General features: G+C 36.7%; 4 protein-coding genes across 8 annotated transcripts; 2 read left to right on the top strand and 2 right to left on the bottom strand.

The window, feature by feature from the left end:
* The first annotated feature begins 1,625 nt into the window (after window positions 1-1,625).
* Window positions 1,626-3,081, top strand: LOC116002736 (scarecrow-like protein 23). The gene has a single exon (XM_031242907.1). It carries the CDS (start codon window positions 1,626-1,628, stop codon window positions 3,012-3,014), a length of 1,389 nt encoding a protein of 462 aa, XP_031098767.1. The 3' UTR covers window positions 3,015-3,081.
* A 1,688-nt stretch (window positions 3,082-4,769) lies between these two features.
* Window positions 4,770-10,596, top strand: LOC116001768 (FHA domain-containing protein PS1). The gene is made up of 6 exons (XM_031241705.1): window positions 4,770-5,108; window positions 6,017-6,225; window positions 6,331-9,309; window positions 9,476-9,611; window positions 9,716-10,047; window positions 10,172-10,596. The coding sequence occupies exons 1-6, from the start codon at window positions 4,820-4,822 to the stop codon at window positions 10,406-10,408; spliced, it is 4,182 nt and encodes a 1,393-aa protein (XP_031097565.1). The 5' UTR covers window positions 4,770-4,819; the 3' UTR covers window positions 10,409-10,596.
* A 3,438-nt stretch (window positions 10,597-14,034) lies between these two features.
* On the bottom strand, window positions 14,035-18,026 carry LOC116001974 (protein SENSITIVE TO PROTON RHIZOTOXICITY 1). 4 transcript variants are annotated; one of them, XM_031241958.1, is made up of 3 exons: window positions 17,797-18,026; window positions 16,798-16,931; window positions 14,035-15,762 (listed from the first exon to the last, which is right to left on the bottom strand). In XM_031241958.1, the coding sequence occupies exons 2-3, from the start codon at window positions 16,810-16,812 to the stop codon at window positions 14,179-14,181; spliced, it is 1,599 nt and encodes a 532-aa protein (XP_031097818.1). In that variant the 5' UTR covers window positions 16,813-16,931; window positions 17,797-18,026; the 3' UTR covers window positions 14,035-14,178. The 4 variants fall into 4 exon arrangements, with proteins under 4 accessions (XP_031097818.1, XP_031097822.1, XP_031097820.1 ...); XM_031241962.1 differs by lacking the exon at window positions 16,798-16,931 and having other exon boundaries at window positions 17,832-18,024; XM_031241960.1 differs by lacking the exon at window positions 16,798-16,931 and having other exon boundaries at window positions 17,797-17,875.
* An 822-nt stretch (window positions 18,027-18,848) lies between these two features.
* Window positions 18,849-23,611, bottom strand: LOC116002776 (tetratricopeptide repeat domain-containing protein PYG7, chloroplastic). 2 transcript variants are annotated; one of them, XM_031242947.1, is made up of 6 exons: window positions 23,289-23,611; window positions 22,390-22,441; window positions 21,351-21,643; window positions 20,416-20,562; window positions 19,133-19,437; window positions 18,849-19,040 (listed from the first exon to the last, which is right to left on the bottom strand). In XM_031242947.1, exons 1-5 carry the CDS (start codon window positions 23,502-23,504, stop codon window positions 19,156-19,158), a joined length of 990 nt encoding a protein of 329 aa, XP_031098807.1. In that variant the 5' UTR covers window positions 23,505-23,611; the 3' UTR covers window positions 18,849-19,040; window positions 19,133-19,155. The 2 variants fall into 2 exon arrangements, with proteins under 2 accessions (XP_031098807.1, XP_031098806.1); XM_031242946.1 differs by having other exon boundaries at window positions 18,875-19,437.
* Window positions 23,612-24,184: the final 573 nt, after the last annotated feature.

Genomic DNA, 24,184 nt, shown 5'->3' with positions numbered 1-24,184 from the left:
ATATATATATATATATATATATATATATATATATATATATATATATATATATATATATATATAATGATACCACTACCTTCCAAGATTTTGACGAGATGTACGTGGGAACCTCAACAAAATTGCAAAAGATTCTGTGACTATAAATTATATTAAAGCATCTAGAAACTAGGTGAAGATAGGTATTATCCATAGTTATCCATTTTTTACTCTTCTTATGATTTTATGGACTGTTACGTTAAAAGAAGTTTAATTTTGACTGGATTTGATTGAGTTAATAAGAATGCATGGTTGATTATATTCAAAATACCTTTAATTCAATTTTTATTAAATTACAAGAAAACAAGAAAATAATCATACATAAATCTAATCATGGATTAAATTGTTGTAATTTAAATACTTACAGATTTTATCGGTGAATATTTTTCTTTATGTTATGTATATCATGATTCGAAATTAAATATTTCTCATTAAAATTTAAAATATTCATGTACCATATATACACACGCTAAGGTACATAACAACATAATCATAATCAAGTTGATCTTCTAAATGCAATAGAATGGATATGAGTTTGTTGTAAGAAATTCAAATAAGTCACATATTCACATAATTATGTGGCAATCAATTACTATAATAATCTTATGTACTAACCTGTGATCTGTTGATGTTGATGAAGGTTGACTGTTGTTGTAAAATCAATGTGAATATCTCGTGTAAGTGTTGCACCAAATAATAAATACATTAATATTTATGATCACTTGAATTGTAACCATAATGTTAGAATATATAAATAAGGGAAAACGTTACGTTTGTCATACATATACTTTCGGTATTTTGGGTGACGAGGGAAATCTGTAACTACTATCTAAAGGTGTATACTGGGTATACCCTTCTTGTAACTGTAACCGGCAAAAGATCACAATGAGATAAACCAGTTTAGGTTGTTCATAACTTAGGGGCTCAAATCAAGAAGGCTAGGCTACTCCCGTTGAGAGTCGAACTTGTACCGCTTGTAACTATTAAATCAACATACAGTCTAACAAACTTGGTTGAAGTTCCCCCAATATATTTCATACTTGTTTATAAATGTGTTAATTCATCACTAGCTATAAGAATTGAATAGTTTTTTCTCTCTTTCTTTCTTTTTACTCTCTTTCACTCAACCGGTGCAAGTCATATAATGAGAGTAAGTTCGAAACTCGAAAGCGACTGTGTGAGGATTATGTCCAAAGTGAATAGATCTTTAGTGTGAACTGATATTTGGCATTGTCGTCCTTCATATGAGGGGAAGAAAAATAATATTTTGAAGAATAAACTTATTAATTAACATATTTTTAAATGAATACGTACACCATATTTCTCGCTGTATTTTGTCTAATGTGTATAGCATCTTTTGAGACTTCCGAACTACCTACCTAGGGGCTAACAAAGAATATATCTATCCAGTTTTCCAAGGGGAGAACAATCTAAAAGGTATCTTCACCTTAAAGAAAAAGAATATATACCTCTACTTTGTCTTTCTTAGGTTGGACTTATTCCAAACTTCACCTTTTATAACCCAAACCTTATTCTTTTCTCCATCCCTCTTTACACCTCTCTCTCTCTCTATTTCTCTCTCAAACCAAATGGAAAGCATAGATGATGAGGATGAGTTCTTGAGTCTTAAACTTGCCATTGCCACACAACAACCATTAGGGCGTGAAAGGAACAAGAAAAAGAAGAGACGAGAAGACTTAGTTGATATTCTGAATTATGAAGAAGAGGTATATAGTCTCCTCAAAATAGGAGAGCAGATGCTGAACTCGACTCACAAGACCAGCAAAGAAAACGTGGGAGGCCACCGAGAAGGCCTCCACTTGATCCACTTGTTGTTGGTTGCCGCGGCGGCGGTCAACGACAACAACCTCACCTCGGCCATGGCAAACCTTAGTGAGTTGTGCCAAAATGTGTCCGTACTAGGAGACGCCATTCAAAGGGTTTCCGCGTACTTCGCAGCCGCCTTAACCGCCCGTCTCCTAACCCAAAAATCGCCCTTCTACCACACCATAATGAAGCCCCCAACCCCCCAAGAAGAGTTCTTAGCCTTCACACACCTCTACAAAGTCTCCCCTTTGTACCAATTCGCTCACTTCACCGCTAACCAAGCCATCATTGAAGCCTTCGAGAACGAATCACAAACCAATAATAACACTAACGCCTCTTTGCACGTCATTGACTTCGACATCTCCTATGGCTTCCAATGGCCATCCCTAATCCAATCCCTCTCACAAACGTTATTAAACCGCGTTTCCCTTAGGATAACCGGGTTCGCCACAACCTTAAACGAGCTAAAAGAAACCGAGGCGAGGCTCCTAAGCTTCGCCAAAGGCTTCCGCAATTTGTCGTTTGAGTTTCACGGTTTGTTGAAAGGGTCCCACCTAGGAAACATAGTAACACGCGAGAACGAAACCACGGCGGTCAACTTATCCTTTCACGTCAACAGATTATTAACCGACAACATTAGTGAAACCTTAAAAGCGGTCCATTCTCTCCGCCCTTCAATCGTCACCGTGGTGGAGCATGACGTTTGCAGGAAATTACCTCGGAGTTTCCTACCAAGGTTCATGGAATCTCTGCACTACTTCGCGGCCATGTTTGATTCCTTGGACGATTGTCTCCCCATAGAGAGCCATGAGAGGCTGAGCATCGAGAATCATCTCGGGAGAGAGATCAAAAGTGTGATGAATTTTGATGATCAACGAAATGAGAGCGAGATAATGGAGATGTGGAAAGGGAGAGGAGTATTGGAGAGTGGGGGGTTTTGTGAGATGGAATTGAGCTCTAAGAATGTAATGCAAGCCAAACTGCTTTTGAAAATCAGAAGCCATTCTCCTTCTCCTTCTTCTGATTCTTCTTGTTCATCGTCTTGTGTTAATGGTGGATTTAGAGTGGTTGAGAGAGATGATGGGAAGGGTATTTCTCTAGCTTGGCAAGATAGGTGTTTGATAACTGCATCTGCATGGCAGTGTGTATGACTGGATCGATCGATCGATCATGTTGTCAAATAGTTCTAACTTATTAATTTCTTTCTTTCTGGTAAAATTTTGATACATATATAGTTTATAGTTACTTACATATATATATGCATTCCAGCAAGAAATTAATATTGACTTTCTTGCAACTTGCAAGTTGCTTTAGTTTATTTTTTAAATATGTGTATATGTGATGCCAAAAGTTAATAGGGAAGAAATCTTTAAGTTTGAATGCTAAGATTTGTCTAAGCAGACATTGTTGTTTAAAAAATGCATAATTAATTCTTCAAAAAAAAATGCATAATTAATTCAATTTAAGGCCTATTTATTAAAACAATTCAAAATTTTGTCATTCAATTTCTAGCATTTATTAAATTATTGCTAACCGGCTCAAATCAAGAAGATCAATATGCATAATTTTGTTGATTAGGATGAAAAATTAAAACATTTTGAAACGCGATAAAAAATATGCATAATAAAATATGAAAATATTAATTAAATAAAATAGTTCAAATAGAAAATATATTATATATTGAGCATCGTCATATCTATTTATATGATATATTTATATATAAAGAGTTCTCTTTCAAAAATTTCTCCTCCTAATCTCTTCTTTTGACATGACACTTTTTATTATTTAGGGACATTTGGTTGGATGAAATTACAGTTCCATCCACTTAATTCTCAGCTAATTTCAAAGTCAAGTAAATTTCTTCATTTTCATGGAATTAGAATTTCATGCCCCTCCGGTATTTCAATTTCATGAATTTTTAAAAAGATAACTTCGAGACAAAATTATCCCTCTTTTTTTTTAAAAAAAAAAGACTAAAATTGATGTCCGACATCTCCTTATCGATCATAGCGTGATGAACCTTTTCTATGATGTTTTTTATAAAAAAAAAATTAAGCTTTTAAAAAACTTTTTATGAAGTGTTTTTGGATGCGAGCTTAACATTTGACAAAGTATTTGCATATATATATGAAAATTAATTTCAGTCTATATATCCAATTCAAGAGATACAATTGATGAGTGGTATATATATATATATATATATATATATATATATATATATATATATATATATATGTATATATGTATGTATATATATTGTGTTTGAATATGTAGATGGGCCCAAGAGATACTTGTCATTTATAATAATAATAATAATAATAATAATAATAATAATAATAATAATAAAATACGGAGTATTAAAAAATATGGTCAATGACCTTGTGATCTAGTGGCACAAAGTGACTCTCCCATACAGGAGGTCATAGGACTAACAGAGTCAGTAGTACTAAAAAAGAAGTAATATAATAGGAATATCTAAAAATAAAAATTATGTATTTCAATATTTAGGATATAATTGAAAATGTATATGGTATGATTTTGTTATTTTAGCATAATTTAATATAGACTTATATATTTAAATTTTTTGAATATTATAAATAATTTTGTTGATTACAACCAAATAAAAATTACATTAAATTTAATTAAAATGTAATTATAGTTAATTTATTATTTTAAAAACATATTATTAATATTGAAATGAATGCATGCGTGCCGTTGTGAGTCAGGGTTTGATGTAGCCACGTAGGTACCGATCTCAAACTATTTTTAGTTTCTCTTTATGAAAAAATAAAATAAAAATAAAAATTCTTGGCAAATTTCAAATCTCAACGGTCATTTTTCTCAAAAATCGTTCCTATAAGATATCTCTCCGTCTCATAATTCTCATTTCAATTTTCAAGCTACTCATAACCCTTCTCTTCGTTCTCTCTTTTCTCTCTCTGCGTTGCATTCAACAATGGAGAAGCAAGAAGAGCCTAGAGGAGAACTCATGTCGGCGAGAGCAGAAGAAAGAAAAATACCTGTGTTTACAGTGCTGAAGAACAACGCCATCCTCAAGAACATTTTCCTACTCGACAACCCTGCCTTTTCGGAAGAATCCGAGAAGGATTTGGAAGAAATCTTGGTGGTCGGAAGGCATCCAGAATGTAACATCACTTTGGAGCATCCAAGCATCAGCAGATTCCACCTCCGCATCCACTCCAAGCCTTCCTCCCAGTCCCTCTCTGTCATTGATCTTTCCTCTGGTATTCATTTTCTTTCCATGTAGAGTAAAAGTTTGCAGTTATGATTCATTTCTTGATCCTTGATGAATTCTGAGTTTCAAATTTTCCTCGATTCTGTACGTCAGCGGATTTCAATAAGTTTTATCGCTCTTGAATTTAATTATTGATCAGTAAATATGTGTAATTATCCAATTGCTATGTGTATAATCATTTGATGGCTTCTCTGTCATTGATCTTTCCTCTGGTATTCATTTTCTTTCCATGTAGTGTAAAAGTTTGCAGTTATGATTCATTTCTTGATTCTTGATGAATACTGAGTTTCAATTGTTCCTCGATTCTGTATGTCAGCGGATTTCAATAAGTTTTATGGCTCTTGAATTTATTTATTGATCAGTATATATGTGTAATTATCCAATTGCTATGTGTATAATCGTTTGATGGCTTTGAATTTCTAGCTATTCAAAATCTTATATGTGTCTGCAATTGTGTGTGTGTGTGTTGTTATGAACCTGTAACGTTATTGTTTTGTAGTTCCAGACTTGTACTATACATCTTCATTCAATTGCTCCTTATAAATATGTTAGATGAATCTTGAAGATTTAGGAAATGGTTTCAGTGTGTGTGTGTGTTGTTATGAACTTGTAACTTTATTGTTTTGTAGTTCTAGACTTGTACTATACATCTTCACTGCATTGTTCCTTGTAAATATGTTTGATGAATCTTGAAGATTTAGGAAATGGTTTGAGTGTGTGTGTGTGTTTGTGTTGTTATGAACTTGTAACTTTATTGTTTTGTAGTTCTAGACTTGTACTATACATGATACATCTTCATTGCATTGTTCCTTGTAAATATGTTTGATGAATCTTGAAGATTTAGGAAATGGTTTCAGCTTCTAGTTAGTAAATGCTTTGTTATTGTTATTGTGTTAGTGCATGGGACTTGGATTGCTGGGAAAAGGATTGAACCAGGGGTTCGGGTTACGTTGCAAGAAGGTGATACAATGCAGCTAGGGGGATCGAGTAGGGTGTACAGGCTACATTGGATGCCTTTCAGCCGTGCTTATGATTTGGAGACTCCAGTCTTGCTTCCAATTTTGGAGTCAGAGCCTGTTAAAGAAGGGGAAGGAGAAACAAATCAGGTAAGCTCTTAGAGTAAATAATAATCTGCAGTATATTTTGGGATTGTGCAGAATATAGTGACTCCCTTTCATTAAGTTGTGTTATGCTTGGAATTTTTATTTTAGGATGAGGATGGGTTCTCACATGATGATTCACTGACAAAGAGAGATGAATTGGAGGGCCTAGATTCACTGCATTCTGATACAGATGTGTCTACTATGAAATCATTGACTCCATCAGCACCTCCCTTGCCTGAGGATATAAATTCTGCAGTTGCTTATGAAGAGAGAGTGGAGTGCAAGACCACCAATACGGGAATTCATGTAGAAGATAAAAGTAATATTGGACAACCTGACTACCAGCTTGATAAAGAGGACAATATGGCACAACCCTCTTATGCTCAAACGCATTCTCTTGCAGAGTTCCAAACAGAAAATGCAGGGAGTGCATCACTAGGATCACAGCAAAGACCTGCTTTGAACATTTGGTCAAGAAGGGGAAAAGCCTCTAGTGTTCTGATCCAGACTGGCAGAGATGCAAAGAAGAGCTCAAGGGTCAGTTTTGGTTCTGAAATAAATTCGGAGAATAATGCAGATACTTATATTCAATCATTCTCAACGGATCTTTTTCAGAGTGGAGATATGGGTGAAAAAGTCTCCACTCCAGACAAAGAGAATTCCCCTCCTAGTTCTCTACCACTCGGGTCCTTGAAGACAACAGATGAGTTGAATTTGAAAAGTGGATCAACAATGAAATCTTCTCTTCTGAATGTGGATGAAGTTGGTGAAATAGTCACTCCAGACAAAGAGAATGTGACTATGAAGGTTATCCAGAATAATGGCAGAGATGCAAATAATAGTTCAAGTGTCAGTTTTGGTTCTGAAATAAAATCAGAGAATAATGCAAATACTGATATTCAACCATTCTCGAAGGATCTTTTTCAGATTGGAGATATGGGTGAAAAGGTGTCCACTTCAGACAAAGTGCACTCCTCTCCTAGTTCTCTACTACTTGAGTCCTTGAAGACAAAAGATGAGTTAGATTTGAAAAGTGGATCAACAATGAAATCTTCACCTCTGAATGTGGATGAAGTTGATGAAATAGTAGCTCCAGACAAAGAGAATGTGACTATGAAGGTTATCCAGACTGGCAGAGATGCAAATAAGAGTTCAAGGGCCAGTTTTGGTTCTGAAATAAAATCCGAGAATAATGCAGATACTGATATTCAATCATTCTCAAAGGATCTTTTTCAAAGTGGAGATATGGGCGAAAAAAATTTCACTCCAGACAGAGAGAACTCCCCTCCTAGTTCTCTACCACTTGGGTCAAGTTTTGGTTCTGAAATAAAATCAGAGAGTAATGCAGATACTGATATTCAATCATTCTCAAAGGATCTTTTTCAAAGTGGAGATATGGGTGAAAAAATGTTCACTCCAGACAGAGAGAACTCCCCTCCTAGTTCTCTACTACTTGGGTCCAGTTTTGGTTCTGAAATAAAATCAGAGAATAATGCAGATACTGATATTCAGTCATTCTCAAAGGATCTTTTTCATAGTGGAGATATGGGTGAAAAAATATCCACTCCAGACAAAGAGAACTCCCCTCCTAGTTCTCTACCACTTGGGTCCTTGAAGATAACATATGAGTTTGATTTGAAAAGTGGATCAACAATGAAAACTTCACTTCTGAATGAGGATGAAGTTGATGAAATAGTCACTCCAAACAAAGAGCATATAACTATGAGTATTTTCTGTCAGAGTGGCGGTGCAGATGAGGAAACATTCACACCAGATAAACAAATGTTAACTCCAAACAAGGAGATGACAGATGAGTTATATTTGAAAAGTGGATCAACAATGAAAACTTCACTTCTGAATGTGGATGAAGTTGATGAAATAGTCACTCCAGACAAAGAGAATATAACTATGAATATTCTCTGTCTGAGTGGTGGTGCAGATGAGGAAACATTCACACCAGATAAACAAATGTTAACTACAAACAAGGAGAACCAAACTCCTACTTCTGTCTCACTCAGGTCCTTGTTTGATATCGGAAGTGCTATGATATCTTCTGTGGGTGAAGATGCTAAAATAGTCATTCCAGATAAAAAGAACACAACTCTGGTTATTCCTCCTCTGAGCGGAGATGTGGATGAAGAAGAAATCTCCCCTCCACACCAAGGGAATCTCACTCCTACTTCTTTCCCACTTGGGTCCTTGAAGAATACAGGTGAGTTTGATTTGAGAAATGGATTGACTATGAAATCTACATTGGTTGATGAAACAGTCATTCCAGGTAAAGAGAATTGCATTTCAAGTTCTGTGCTTCTCAGGTCCTTGAAGAAAACAGGTGAAGTTGACTTAAAAAGTCAATCAACTATGAAATCTTCAATTCCAAATATGGATGAGGTTGATGATGAAAATGTAACTCCAAATAAAGAGAATATGGCTCTGAAAACTCATCTCCTGAGGTCAATAAAACAGAAGGGGAAACTTGAAAACATACTGAAGAAGGTGCTTAATCCATCTCCTTTGAAGAATGCTGCTGATCCCAGGATCCATAATGATGAAGGCATGCCTTTCTCCTTGGAGAATGACAATTGTACTGAGAAAGTGGGTGAGTGTGATGACGAAATTTTCACTCCAGATAAAGAGAATATGACCCCTAATACTCATTTTCTGTGGTCAATGGACAAGATTGGAAAGCCTGGAGAAACTAAGAAACACACATGGAAAGCGAATGAGGATGATTCTCTGTTGTCAATGAACACGGTAGGAAAACTTGAAGAAACTTTTAGCAGAACTGTTTTTAATCCGCATCAATATGAAGGCATGTCAGTCGAAAAAGAGAATCACTATGAAGTGCTTCAAGAGCCAATATCAATCTGTGCTGTTTCCAAAAATCAAGAAGAGAAAGGACTAAATGTATCCCTTCAATCTGTCTCTCTTACACAGAAGGGCAAAATAGATAGACTACCCCTTCAATCTGTCTCTCTTAACTCCAAGAGCAGCAAGACTGAGTCAAACTATTCAACACAAGATGTCTCTACAAAAAGTATCCATCGCATCAAGTATCTAGGAGTGGAAGAGGTCTATCCCGTTTCTGTAAGTTCATTTGGATATTTCTTGTGCTAAGCTTCTGAATCAGTTTTTGTTAGTATTCGTGTTAAATTCATTTGAGACAAAATTCACTTTCATGGTGAAATTTTAATTATGAACTCTATTTGTTTCAAATTATGAAGTACTATGTGTATCTCAAATATCATTACAGGAGCACATAGTCCGGGAGGAAAATAAGAGATGGTGTATGGTGGTGGATACTACTACTCTGCTGAACAAAGAATCAAGGAAGGCTCTGCAGCTTTTGCAAGGTCTCAAAAGGACTTGTTTGATCATACCCCGTATTGGTAATCACCTGTTTGTAATTTTTTTCATGACCTCTTCTACATTCATGTACCTGAAAACTTTAATCCATCAAATTATGTTACCTGATTGGCTACTGCCTTCTCAGTCATTAGGGAACTAGATTGCATGAAAAGGCGTTCTGGTTTCTTTAGAAGAAGTACAGAGGTGACTTCAGCGTTAGAGTGGGTTGAAGATTGTATGATAAATACGAAGTGGTGGATTCATGTGCAGAGTTCAGAGGAAGAAGCAATCGCCATTCCACCAACCCCTCCTGCTACTCCAGCATCTTTAATCAGTTATGATACTTTATTGAACATAGTTTCTCCGACAGCAGAAGACCACATTCTTGAATATGCTCTTTCCTTCAGAAAAATCAACAATGGTCAACTTGTCCTTCTTAGTGATGATGTCACTCTGAAGATCAAGTCCATGGCAGAGGTAAATACCAGAGGAAAAATTCTCTCTACTACTCACTTCTGTATTGTGTTAAAACTTAATCAAATGATGTTCTTGGGATACTAATGCAGTCCTTTTTGTTGCTTTCGTTCATCTGATGCTGCAGGGTTTACTATGTGAGACTGCATCAGATTTCCGGGAGAGCCTTGTGAATCCGTTTTCTGAGAGGTTCCTTTGGGCTGACAGCTCTCCCAGAGGCACAACCTGGTCATCTGCAGATGATGTTCTGAAGGAGACATATAATCGCCACCGTCCAAAGAAACCTTCAAAACTTGGAGAATCTGTGTGTGGCTTGAAGCTCATATTGCTCCATAACTCTCACTACAGACAGTTCATTCATTGAACAAAAACTATTCTTCTCTTGAACATAAAATAGTGCTTCTGGTTGTATTAGCTATGATGCTGCTCCAGTGCTCCATAATATTCTCATTATGGGCAGATCAAACCCAGTCAATTGCCCAAAACTTGGTTTCTGTTCTTATAGGGGGTGGTGTTAGGATCAATGCGAGCCTATAATATAATATTAAAATCTATCAAATTTCAATGAGTAAGCCAATCGATACCCGCCACTCTATTCAGGGTGGTCGGTCCAAACATTTTATAGGCTCGAGGCAATGATGCAATTGCTGCAAACTTCCTGTTCAAATTGCAGCTCTACTTCCCTTAGAAATGGCGGCCATTGTACTGTTCATATTGCTGCTCCAAATTGACTTTATTATTCACAAATCTCCCACTTGTTTACCCGCCACCCTATTCAGGACCAGTCCAAACATTTTATAGTCCCGGGACAATGATGCAATTGCTGCAAACTTCTTGTTCAAATTGCTGCTCCACTTCCCTGTAGAAATGGCGGCCATTGTACTGTTCATATTGCTGCTCCAAATTGACTTTATTATTCACAAATCTCCCACTTGTTTACCCGTAATTGACTTTATTATTCACAAATCTCCCACTTGTTTACCCGTCACTCTATTCAGGGCCGATCCAAACATTTTATAGTCCCGGGGCAATGATGCAATTGCTGCAAACTTCCTGTTCAAATTGTTGCTCCACTTCCCTGTAGAAATGGCGGCCATTGTACTGTTCATATTGCTGCTCCAAATTGACTTTATTATTCACAAATCTCCCACTTGTTTACCCGTAATTGACTTTATTATTCACAAATCTCCCACTTGTTTACCCGTCACTCTATTCAGGGCCGATCCAAACATTTTATAGTCCCGGGGCAATGATGCAATTGCTGCAAACTTCCTGTTCAAATTGTTGCTCCACTTCCCTGTAGAAATGGCGGCCATTGTACTGTTCATATTGCTGCTCCAAATTGACTTTATTATTCACAAATCTCCCACTTGTTTACCCGTCACTCTATTCAGGGCCGATCCAAACAGTTTATAGTCCCGGGGCAATGATGCAATTGCTGCAAACTTCTTGTTCAAATTGCTGCTCCACTTCCCTGTAGAAATGGCGGCCATTGTACTGTTCATATTGCTGCTCCAAATTGACTTTATTATTCACAAATCTCCACTTGTTTACCCGCCACTCTGTTCAGGGCCGGTCCAATCATTTTATAGGCCCGAGGCAATGATGCAATTGCTGCAAACTTCTTGTTCAAATTGCTGCTCCACTTCCCTGTAGAAATGGCGGCCATTCTACTGTTCATATTGCTGCTCCAAATTGACTTTATTATTTACAAATCTTCCACTTGTTTCTCCTCCCCAATGCTTTACTTTCTTGTAACTATTTATTCGATCGCAGGCATTTCTGGAACATCTCTAATAGAGGAACAAATAGTCAATTTTGAAAGAACTTATTGTAAACCTCTTTCGGATAGAAATCTATCTTATTCAGAAGAGAAGAACTTGCATCAGTATCGCAATTTCAATTCAAACATGGGTTTGGAAGAAAAAGAAGGACATGGAAGCCAAGCCAATGCGGTCTTAGCTCTTGTTGTTGCCAACGACTCCGATGCCGTTGAATCAGTTGGAGGAAGAGCTGCCTATTATCGATTGATCACATAACAGGTGGTTTGGCTACTTTAGCCCAAAATGAATTTGCCAAATTTGCAGTCCTCAACATTGCCCTTGTTCTTTCAAATAAGGTTCTATTCATCCGCACGCCACTCCATTTTGTTGTGGAGTATATGCCACCGTGAACTGTCGTTTGATGCTTTCTTGTAGACAGAATTTATCAAATTCATCACTAGTATATTCTCCTCCAGTATCCGACCTCAAACACTTGATCCTTTCTTTCGGATTCAAATACATTAATGCCTTCTGCTTGACTGGATGCACCCAACATGTCCTTGAGTAATCGTCGATGAAGGATACAAAATATTTTGCACCTCCTAGGGATATAACTGGTGCTTGCCAAACATTGGAGTGTATTAGCTCCGAAATAGTTTTGCTACTTGCTTTAGAGCTCTCGAACTTCAATCTATGTTGCTTACTTGCATTGTAATACAATGCTCACAAAAAGGCGCTGGAAGAATATGTTGATCATCATCCTTTTTGAGTTGCCAACATTCACTCTGTAGTGCCCCTTTTTGCCACCTTGAAAACACTTGACATTCTTCTTACTCCTCGATTTTGATCTACCTCGATTGTGGCTCTCATGGGAGTCAGGCTCTGTTGATCTTCCTTTTGTCACTATCAACACCTGAGTTTGTTGTGCGCTTTTAACTTTATCTTCTTTGTTTTTGCGCCGACTTTCTTCTTCAAGAACTGCAGCTGCAATATCATCAGAGGCAAGTACATCCTTGTTGTTGACTAGATTGATAATGAGTTGATCATATGAATCTAGTAGACTTTGGAGTAAAATTTCAGCACGTTCATTCACTTCTATTTTATAACTCAATGCCAAGAGTTGTGAAAATAGAGTGTTGATGTGCTCAGTTACTGAGGATATATCCATCATCCTAAGGGTGTATAGAGTTGTGAAAATAGAGTGTTGATGTGCTCAGTTATTGAGGATGTATCCATCATCCTAAGAGTATATAGCTTCCTCTTCAAGAAGATAATGTTGTGCAGTGATTTAGCCCCATACACCTTTATGAGAGTATCTCATCTCTTTTGCCATACTATTGTTTTCTGCCATATTGAAAGAATTTCACCAACAAGCTAAATGCTAAGCGAAGATTGACAATAGCGTTGTTATCCATTTCTATCCACTTGGCATCGTTAGTGAAATCGACTAGTCTTTCTTCAATTGCTGCTACGCAGTTATTTTCCCTGAGAGCGGCTTTCATTCTCATTTTCCACAATGAGAAATTGTTCCCATTGAACTTTTCAATCTCATACTTTGATGCAATTGTAAGTGGTGTTCTTGATTCAAATCTTAAATAATATATCTAAATAGTATCATATAATATAACACTACTGGCCTTGTGAACAGCACACCAGGAAAATAATTCTGGGGAAGAAAGATGAGTCACAGATGGACTGCTTAAATACCAAGTCTTAATCAGAGCTTTTCTTAGACATTTACAATCACTTAACCGGAATGAATTCTAGCATAAACGATACAACAAAGATAAATCTATGAACAAACATGAGGCTCTGATACCACTTGTTAAGATCAATACGAGTTCACAACACCTATTAAACATAGCAACTTGGGCTGGAAATATTGAGAATATTTCTAGTGTAAGATTTAGAATAAAGAGTTAATTCCAACAATGGTCCTCCGACTATGTTGATTTTCCAAAATTAGTCTTCGACTTTTAATTTGGACAATTTAAGTTCCTTAACTTCCAAATTCTTTCCAATATTGGTCATTTCATCAAATTTTAGTTAATTTGAGGTCAAATGAGGGGTAAAATTATCCGTTCACCTGTATAGTGTATTAGTACTCATATTTCTCATGTCTTATACGCTATATATATGAATATAATCTCAGTCAAAGACTTCGACTGAGACTATAGTCGAAGACCAGGCTTGACTGACTGTAATAAAACTGCATACAGACAGCCTGTAATAGAATAATACTTTTTAGTTTATTATATAAATGAATTCTTAACATACAAGTCTGCAATACTACTACTACTACAATAGTAAGGCCATCAAGAGAAACTGGACTGCTACAGCAAATAATACTTACTACTAATTATTATTATCCCTATTCACTGGAACTGCCATATTTCCCTGCCTTCTGAGGGTAATCACATGAACCTGATAGTAGAAAAGAGAATGAACTATTTGAGTCTTCAAATGGGACTCTGGGAAAGTCTTGAAATCCTCCAAGATCACCTGTATCATAGTTCATAGGTGAAAAGTAATTGCCAGGATCATTCACACTTCCTTTCACATCAATAGCGTTCTGCGGGCTTCCACTTCCACTTCCACTATAAGCGTTATTTAGCTTGGGATCGATTTGACCTGCAGTGTTTTGTCCCTGATCAGACAGCCCGGAGGAGGATCCTTTATGGTCATCCAGAGGAATAGCGGGAGTGTGCCCTTGGAAAAGTGCGATGTGCCCGAACAGCTTGTCTTTCCTCGAGAAAGTCGTGCCACAGGAGCAAAGCCATTTATCTTTCCCGCAATGTTTTTCATGTGTTTTTAGGTCAGCAATGACCGAGAATTTCTTTATGTTGCATCTGCTGCAAGTGTAGCTTTTCTCGCAATGGGTTCTCTTGTAATGGTTTTTGACGCACAAGATGGTCTTCAGAGGCTGAAACTTCTTGTGCTCCCGGTTGCGCTTGCAGCCAACGTAAGGGCAAGAATATCGTTTTATAAGCGCTGGCACGGAGCTGACTTCTTTGTGGGGCTTCGCAAGAGCGGCTGGAGTTTTGTACTCGTCCCCGTGACCTCTCATGTGCATCCGTAAATTGGCATCTCTCTTAAACCCCTTCCCGCAGATTGTGCAAAAGTGAGTATGAGGCGCAAGGATTTCCTCCTTCTCCAGTTGCAGAATCTCATAGGAACCGGGAGGCAGGTTCTCTTCTTCCTCAGCCTCATCCTCGTCTTTCAACTCGTGCTCTTCAACGGTACAGTTCTGATCCATACCCGAATCCCCAACCGGATCAATATGGATGGAGTGATCTTCCACCTTACTTACATTAACACTTTGTGGCAGCGCACTGCTGTTGAAGCCCGCTCCGGAAGGCGTTGCAACTCCACCAGACTGTACAAGTTGCGCCGCTTGGCCCGCATAGGAAAGCGTGTGCTTCACAGTCGGCAGAAGGCTCCCTGCAGTCGATATTAGTTGAACGATGATAGAAGTTAGGTCAGCTGTAATAAGCTGCTGCTGCTGAACCAAAAGTTCGTTTGCTTGAAACCCAACTTGCCCCCTGCGTCCAACAATTACATGCACCAGATCCTGGAGTTCATGGATCTTCTTCTCAAGAAACGAGAGATTGTTTAGCATAGTTTTTGGATCCCATTCTTGAATCTTATTCGAATCACACGCTTGGGTATCTTGTTGATCTGGAACTCTGATTTGGATATTGTTGATAGTAGAAACCGAAGATTGATTTTGAGACGGTTGGTTAACCTGGGACAATTCATTCGGAATCCCTACCTGATTCAGAAAAGAACTTTCCCACTTCTGCTGTTGCAAAGTGAAAACGTTAAATGACTGGTCATCTGATGGAACATTTTCCAAAAAGTCATTGCAAGACAAAGAAGATTTTGTCCAAGGATCTGAGTCAAGCCCATTATCAGGATCCATAATTAATCTCCTTTTCGAGGTACTAAAATCCAACTGAAAAAAAAAAGGTAAAATTGCAATACGATGAGACCATCAATATAACAGTTCAATAAAACCCGTAGAAGATCTCAAAAGAAAGCAAATAGTTTGAAGAATTATTCTATTAACATGTTACTTCTTGCTAACTAGCAATTACGATAGTAATAATTAATTTAAAAACAAAAATAAACCGCACACCAAAAAGTAATCAAGCATTATATTATCCAATTAACATTTTACTTCTTGCTTACAAGCAATTACAGAGTAATAATTAATTTTAAAAAAACATATAAAAATCATACGCTCAAATAACAAGAACCATACACATTAAAAAGTAATCAAGCATTGCCTACTGGGCTTTAGCGAAGCTGAATAAAGTTGAAACTTCAGACTGTAAATCTTTGGGTTCTATCCTTGCTGCTTGCAGGTGTTGAAGTGTTTAATCCCTAATACTTCTTTCTAGAATTGTGTGCAAACATTTTCATAATATGTTACCAAGGAAAGAGACTATTTTGTTCCACTTCAAAGTATAACTAATTCCCCATCACAGGGAGATTGTCAAAAATAAATTTTTAAGAACAATGTAACATCAAAATGGTCATTTTAAAACACCCGAACAAAACAGGGACAATTGCATTGTAGCTCTTCAACACTAATCTCTCTGCCACAAGTTAGAGTCACATCCAAAGGTCTCTAAAGTGATCAACACACGCCTTGATCCAAAGAAGGACTCTAAAGTGGGGGTAACCCCAGCCAAGATGGCTAAGGATACAAACTTGTAACCACAAGGTCACGAGTTCGAATCCTAACCTTCTTGGTTTGAGCCGGTCAACTATGGGCAACCTAAGCTGGTTTACCTCTTTGTGGTCCTTTGCCAGCTAGGGTCACAAGACGGGGCTTACCCAGTGCACACCCTCAGGTAGTGGTTGCGGGTTTCCCTCGTCACCCCAAAAAAAAGGACTCTGAAGTCCCTTGAATTGAATAACATTATAGACTGTTTTGGCAATCCCAGTACCCACCTAGGTTTTTCTGTGGAGTAGTGGTTGATACCTCGAACAAGACCATTGCTAAACTACTCTCTTGCTGAAGAGTAGTATAGCAATACGTGCCCTTCTCTTGCACAGTTCCTCCCTTCGGTCAAAGAAAATAACCATTACAGCAACTCCGATCAAAGTGGCCTCCAGCTTCATGTCCATAGCCATGAATCATGATGGTGTTAAGATAAATCAAACAAATAACATCAAACTTTTCGCGTATGGAAATGGTAAGGAGAGAAGAACAGTATTATGTTGCATTCTCAAAAAGAAAAATTGGTGCCAGCAAAATATCATCTTAATATATGATTAATACTGTCCTATAAATTTTCTCCGGTTTCCACCTTTGGAACTCAAAAGCTTCATGATTTTTACAACACCTGACTCATCCACCCCCAACTCCAGTGAAAGGGGAATAACAGGATTTAGATCAAAGGAGCATACATGTTCAATCCATATTACATGGAACCAAGATCTCGAGTATAAACCAAGATTTTTTGAAGCCCAGCACATATCCTTCGGTTTTAGGTGTTTCTAATGGGATGGGATATGACATCTAAACCCAAGTCAAAGGGCTGGAAGGGGGCAGCTCTCCAGACCATAACCACATACACATATCAGCAACTACACAAAATTATACAGATAATAAAGAAGTGTTGGAAAAATCAAAATCCTCTCTTTACACTCTTGACTAAAATCATCAGATTTGAGCTGATGATCAATAGTCCAATTACAATCAAATCTCCTCAAACCCCATTGGAGGCTGGGATTACACATATCAGAAAAAATAAAACCTAACAAAATCACAAAACCAGGTCTTAAAGGTTAAAGCACAACTTCATAGAGAACCAAGTTCCAAAAAGAAAACATCATCATATCCCATCCTATCCTATCAAGCATACTACTTAACAGAAACCACAAATACAGACCAAGAAACAAACCAGACAAAATCTAATCAAACTACAACAAAAATTTCAAGAAAATATTACTGGAACAGCAAATATTAGATATTTACCAGATTCAAGAATACCCAGAGGCTGATTTACTCACCAGAGACTTTAGAGAGAGAACAGAAAGGAGAAAGTAAGCGGAAGGCAGACAATATATAGCAGCATCTTGCTTTGGTAACACAACGGTGCGAGAAAAGTCTATTCTATCATGCCCTCAATTTGTGGGGCCCACGCTCTCAATTCTGAAAGCATTTCAAATGTGGCCTATGGTTGTTGGGTCCCAGTCTCTCTCCGCTGGTAAAACCTGCCTTCGCAGCCATTGCTTTTCTGGTCTAGGTCGATTCTGGTGTAGAACTCTTAAGCTTCACCTCGTTGTTTAACGTTGTTTGGCTTTCAAGTCGTAAGCAATAGTCTAATACTGTATTATTACGTTCTTTCTTCGCCAGGACAAAAAATTTTAAGAAATTAGTTACTCGTATTTTTTTATAATAAAAAGTAGATTAATTATTAAGATAAGATCAGCCATAAAATTGGGAGACCTAAAATGTATTCTCAAGTCCGGACATGAAAATATTTCTCTTATAAAATGTAAAACTAATTCTTTTTTCTTGGGTGTAACTCATGGTTATAGTGTAAGACACTAAATTGTAAACATCTATATTAGGTGGGACAACTTTTTAAGAGATTTAAGACTACTCTATACCAAAAGTCAATAATCTAACTCCGTAAGTCCCTGATACAAATAGATTATGCCTCTTTGGGGTAAACAAAAAATTTTAAATCATACACCTGGTTGGACAAGAGTCCAGCTAAGGCATACTTCTCCCAAACACTTTTTTTTTTAATTGGTAACAATTTCTTAGAGAAGTTTTTTTTTAATACAATTGACTCTATAGTATCTGTTCATATATACTTTCTCAAAGCCGGGAGGACCACAACTATGCCGCTTGACCACATGGCCTTTGGCCCAAATTGACTTGGAGTCTTTCAAGTATAGTGACATCGCCATCATGTTTAGTTTTAAACTTTCATGGTCCTTCAATTTTCAAATTTAACTAACTATAGTCCTTCCGTTAATTTAAGTAAAAGCAAAGTTAGGATAATTATAAATTTGATAGTTAAAAGGACCATGGATGATGTAACTTGAAAGTTGAAAGACTACAAGTTGTTAAATTGAAAGTTTAAGACAAAACGTGGCAGTGTCCACTACACTCGGAGTATCCCAACTGGTATAAACTCTATGAAAGTATATATAGAGAGAGATTCATTAACCAACAAAACTCATCCTCTTTCATGAGATCCAGAATCCCTGTACAAGTGCAGAGTCATGCAAGTTAGGTAAAATCCTCAAAGGTCACAAAACGAGGGAGAAAATGCAGAATAAACGCTATAGGAAACTACCACTTGTCCACTTGCCCGCCAACTCATTTCTTCTTTGACTTAACGGAAACTCCTTTGTACATTGTTACTTGATCCTTCAATGCATCTCGCCTAGGACGTGCTACTTTATTGTTAGGGTCAAAAAGTAGAACTTCTTCAAATGCTTTAAGAGCATTCTTCATGTCTTTATTTTTCTCATAGGCATCCCCAAGGTTGTTCCAGGCAGTCACATAACCTGGTTGAAGCTTTACAGCAGTCTCAAATTGGGCAATTCCCTTATCAATTTTATCTTCACGAACATAACTCACACCCAGAGCATTGTAAACCTGCCAAAACATTCAAGAAAAAAAAAAAAAAAAAAAAAAAAAAGAACACCAGAAAATGTTGAATTAGAAGACATGCAGGTTGTTGTAATTCATTTCATCTCCATGTACACACGAAAAGTAATTTCTGAGGCAATGATAATGAATAGGGAAAACGGCACTTTTGACCCTTGAATTGTTTCACTTTTGGAAATTTGGTCCATGTAAGTTAATTTAAATAAACTTAGCCCCTTAATTGTTCATAATGCTGCACTTTTAGTCCACAGTATTATATAATCGTCTAGCTCCATTAACATATGATGTTATTTTTATCATTTAGAATCAATATTCATTGTTATAAATGGTGTTCACATGGAGAGAATGAAACTTTTATCATAGATATTGATTATAAACGACAAGCATAACCTCATAAAAAGAGTTTGCTAACGGAGTTTGATAATTGTATAACACAAGGGACTGAAAGTGCAACATAATGGATAATTAAGGGACTAAATATGTTAAAATCAATTAACAGTGATCAAATATTCAAATTTCTAAAAGTGAAACAATTCAGGGGCCAAAAGTGTTGTTTTCCCTAATGGATAAATGTTTGTGGTCACTACACTCTGTCTAGATAAAGAAAGAGAACTTTCAAGCACAATATCAATGTAGAAAGTGCTGCAAATTAGAGGTACAAATTACACACATTATATTTGTCTCATGTATTCAAACAAGTCACAGTATTTAGCAATTTAATACAAAACCTTTTGATAGAGTTCCAAGGCATAACATCATTCCAATTACCTGATTAGATAAACACACTTATTGGTCATATTTTCCCTTTCTTAATCAAGAAATGATGTTAAGTTACATTTTAGCCAGTCTAAAGCCAGTGAGATGAAAAACATATGAGCATGGAAGTGAACATGTATATTAACCTCATTATCACATATCATTCATTCAAAAATTAAGGATAACTGATGCTGTAAAGCAACAACATACCTGGGCGAGATCCTGATCATCTCCATCCCATTTCTCAATAGCCTGAAGCAGGAACTTAGTTGCAGCTGGATAAAATTTTCTTCTCAGCATAACAGCTCCAAGTTCGAAAAGCTCTGTAGCACTTGCATCACCACTTCTAACTTGCTCCTAAGATTCATTTCAAAATCACATTATGTGCATGTTCATCTCTATCGCCATACACAAATGGCAGGTGTACACACACAGAGAGGGAACACAATAATTTAAGAGTTTCCAAATATGTATAGTTGACAATTAAGATATGTTAAAGATCAGGCAATTCATTGATGTTAGCCCAAAAACCACTTGTAATTGGATCTCAGGCAGATAGTGGGTATGTAATTTGATTGAATGGTGTGAGTCATGTTTATGCAAAATCTAGTTATAGAGCATGGAGAAGTGGTGGCACTGGACTTGATACAATCCAAATCTTCGCCCCAGAGCCACCAAAGGTAAAGCAAACTGCATCAAATTAACATGAGTTCCTCACCAAGTTTTATGTCTGTTCTTTATGAAATAAAAGTTATAAAACAGATCTTTAACAACATGGTATCCAGAGGAAGAAAAAGAAGAAGATCTATTTCAAAATGGATGGGCAGTGCAAGAAATAAATTAATTAGTTCACTTTAGGGTTTTTCTTTTCCACTTTTGGAGTTTTGGTCCCTCTTCTTTGAATCAGTCGACAGTCAAAAACCATGAATGCAAAAGTGAGTACAGTTAGTCCCTTAGCACTTAGCATTATTATGTTACCCTCCATTGATCCTTTAGCACCGGATCCTTCACTTTAAATAGCTTTCGGAATGGAGGTATTTTCAAAAGTGAAACCAGAATTGCTTTACAGGCATGTTCGAGAATCAAATCTGATAGTCGAACTATAGTAACAGATATGTTTGAAATATCTGATACAGAGTACTTACTTGTAATTCTTTAGCAGAAAGATCAAGCTCTCTACGGACAAGGACTTGGCGAATGACAAAGAAACTTCCAGCTCCCAGCAGTGCTAGTAGCAAAAGCAGGTAGGTAAGCTGGATCCCCAGTTCAAATAACTCCCCAATCTCGTAAACCATATTCACATGGACACCTTCACTGGCATGTGACACTTGTGCAGATGTCAACCACAAAATTGACCCATATGAGAAAGCAGATAAAAATAGAAATGGTCTATTCACACTGGTAATATCTTCAACAGTTAACAAGTCTGGCAAGGATTCTGCAAGAAAAAGACTGCAGTTTTGTTAGGGAGGGTTTAATATACAACTTAAGTTCCAAATTAAACTAATTCAAAACAATTTCACAAACCCAAAGGACTGCATCTCAATTTACATTATACCATCTCACATGAATATTGTGCAGCAGGTTGTTTTCAGGTCTTTATTGATTATCAATGTCACAAAATCATGTTAATCAGATACAAAAATAATTGAATGTATCAAAGTATCTTGAAGCAAACAATACAAATTGTTAAATCACATGCAGAGGATCCATTTGCTTCCTAATAAGATATCTATTTATTTAGATTAAGAAGAAAAAATCTTCTAAAGATGGAACAGTGAAGCTAGTTGAAACTTCTATAGTCCTCTACCCTGCAATTTTGACAAGTATGTTTCTCTATCTTGAAACTAATTACACCATCTGGAATTAAACTTGTCACAAGTTTGAAACTTTTACACTTCAAATTGAGTTCTAAGTTTTGTACCTTATGAACTTGTAGACAAAATTTCTTACCCTTTTCAGTTTTCATGGTGAGCAGTTCACTCTTTCAGTAATGAAATTTGATCATGTATCAATTCGAATAGGGAAATGCATGAATACCAACGATAAGAAAGGTGGTCCATAGCAAAACAAGTTAGACCACTTTTGGTAAACGCAGATCGAGAACAGGCAGTAGTAAACTACTGCAAATGATCACTAAGAAAATGTTTTTAAACAAGATTTAGATGCAGAAAGATAAATTACCCTCAAGGTCTTTTGAAGCTAAAGGAAATATTTCCATTTTCCTTGCAAAAACCTGCATGGATGAATGATAAGAGAAACTGTTAGGTACGCAAAGGAGGAGACCTCAGGAATGTCTAGTAAAATAACTTACAAGCATCACAATTGTTTCAGTATGAATTCATAATTTGCTTATTGACATGGTTCGGCGTTGTGGAAAGGGAGAAGGATGCAACAAAATTTTAAAATATTAATACTTCTAGAGCTCTAAGCTAAGTAGCTAACATTAACTTCACAATTTCAGAAAGGTCCTTAGCCGTCAAAGGACCACAAGGAGTTAAACCAGCCTAGGTTGTCCATAGCTGACGGGCTAAAAACAAGAAGGTCAGTAGACTGCTCAAACTTGTAGTCTTATGGTTACAAACTCAAGAGCCTAACGATTTTGGCTGGGGTTGCCCCCGGTTTTGCCCATCTTTTATTAATATAATACTGGTCACTTATATATAGTATATCCCCTCAGTTTCAAATTAAATGTAGTAAACTCTTTCAACAGTTAGTAACTAATATCCACTCCACAAAATGGAATATTTTATCCATCCCCTCCTGAATAACCTTGCACTACCCAAATTTAAGCTGTCTGATAAGCATGAAAAGCTAAACGGTTAAAGCGAGTAATTAAGCAGCAACGAAATCTAACAAAATTTTCTTAAAAACCTACATCCCCTGACGGGTAGCTGAAATTCCGTCAAATTGACCTCAAAACAGGAGTAAGATTCATAAACTGCGCCGCAGACAACAGAGTCTAACCTAAACTTAAACAAAGTAAAAACTTTAGCATCAAACACTTTGCGGGCAGGACTCCAAAGCAGTAACTAAACATCGAATCTTAAGCTAAAAACCTGAAATACAGTGAATATTCACACCCGAAATGAAGAACGCTTGGCGGATGTTCTCGGAAAGCGGCAAGAAACGGAGGGAGGTGCTGATAATCGGAACTCATTGTGTTTGTGGATAGTGAGAGAAATAGTTTGCAGCTTATGGTTAGGCGTTAGTCTTGGAACAAGAAGCGTAGCATTACTAGCGCTGCTAAGGTGCTGCAAAGGAGGAGATATGGAAGAAGACTGTATCATTAGCAACATTCTCCTCTCTCTCTCTCACTCTTGCTCGCTCTATATCTGTATAAGAGTGTATCTATAATCTATCTATCTATCCGTTTTTCTCTCTCTAGACCTTTCTCAAAGTGAATGTGAATGTCCGTGAAAACTTCTTCGACTCAACTGTTAGTAATCCATTACGGTTAAGGCAAGAGAAAGGTACAACGTTCAAAGCATAAAGTTCGACGATGTGAGTATGTGACATCATTTACAGTTCTTTACTTTTTACCCAGTTTGTTAGGAAAATCATAAAATAATGAAAGGATGATGAAATAGAATATTGAATTTTATTTGAAAAGTCAAGCTTGTAAATTTTTTTAAGTAGTAACTAAATTCATCAATATTTTATTTTAGTGTAATGAAACTTAAAAATTGGTTAATGACCTACAATAGTAGGTCACTAGGATTCTAGCAACCTTCCTACGAAACTTTCAGATGGTCACCTTCTTCAAGGGTGACCGCGCGATTCTACGTCTGTTGTCAATCACTTTGTTATTGAAAATGATGTCGATGTAGGTTGGAGTTTCATCAAAGAGTTGTCGGAACCCAGTGACCTGCACCCATTTTTTGGCTTCATTACATCAAAATAAAATGTTGATGGGTTTAATTATTATTTTAAAAAAATTAGGAGTTTAATTATCTTTTTAGATAAAATTTAAAGGTCT

This window comes from Ipomoea triloba, chromosome 13, assembly GCF_003576645.1.
Source record: "Ipomoea triloba cultivar NCNSP0323 chromosome 13, ASM357664v1".
Taxonomy (NCBI): Eukaryota; Viridiplantae; Streptophyta; class Magnoliopsida; order Solanales; family Convolvulaceae; genus Ipomoea; species Ipomoea triloba.
The sequence above is the reverse complement of the archived record's forward strand: the minus strand, read 5'-3'. Positions and strand labels throughout refer to the sequence as shown.

Bases quoted from the DNA above. Each gene is read 5' to 3' on its own strand.
- LOC116002736 (XM_031242907.1), top strand. From the start codon at position 1,626: ATGGAAAGCATAGATGATGAGGATGAGTTCTTGAGTCTTAAACTTGCC.
- LOC116001768 (XM_031241705.1), top strand. From the start codon at position 4,820: ATGGAGAAGCAAGAAGAGCCTAGAGGAGAACTCATGTCGGCGAGAGCA. The intron at 6,226-6,330 runs GTAAGCTCTTAG...TTTTTATTTTAG, and splicing joins GGGAAGGAGAAACAAATCAG to GATGAGGATGGGTTCTCACA. The intron at 9,612-9,715 runs GTAATCACCTGT...CTGCCTTCTCAG, and splicing joins TTTGATCATACCCCGTATTG to TCATTAGGGAACTAGATTGC.
- LOC116002776 (XM_031242947.1), bottom strand. From the start codon at position 23,504: ATGTTGCTAATGATACAGTCTTCTTCCATATCTCCTCCTTTGCAGCAC. The intron at 22,442-23,288 runs GTGTGAATATTC...TCATCCATGCAG, and splicing joins CCAAGCGTTCTTCATTTCGG to GTTTTTGCAAGGAAAATGGA. The intron at 19,438-20,415 runs GTATGTTGTTGC...ATGTTTTGGCAG, and splicing joins ATGATCAGGATCTCGCCCAG to GTTTACAATGCTCTGGGTGT.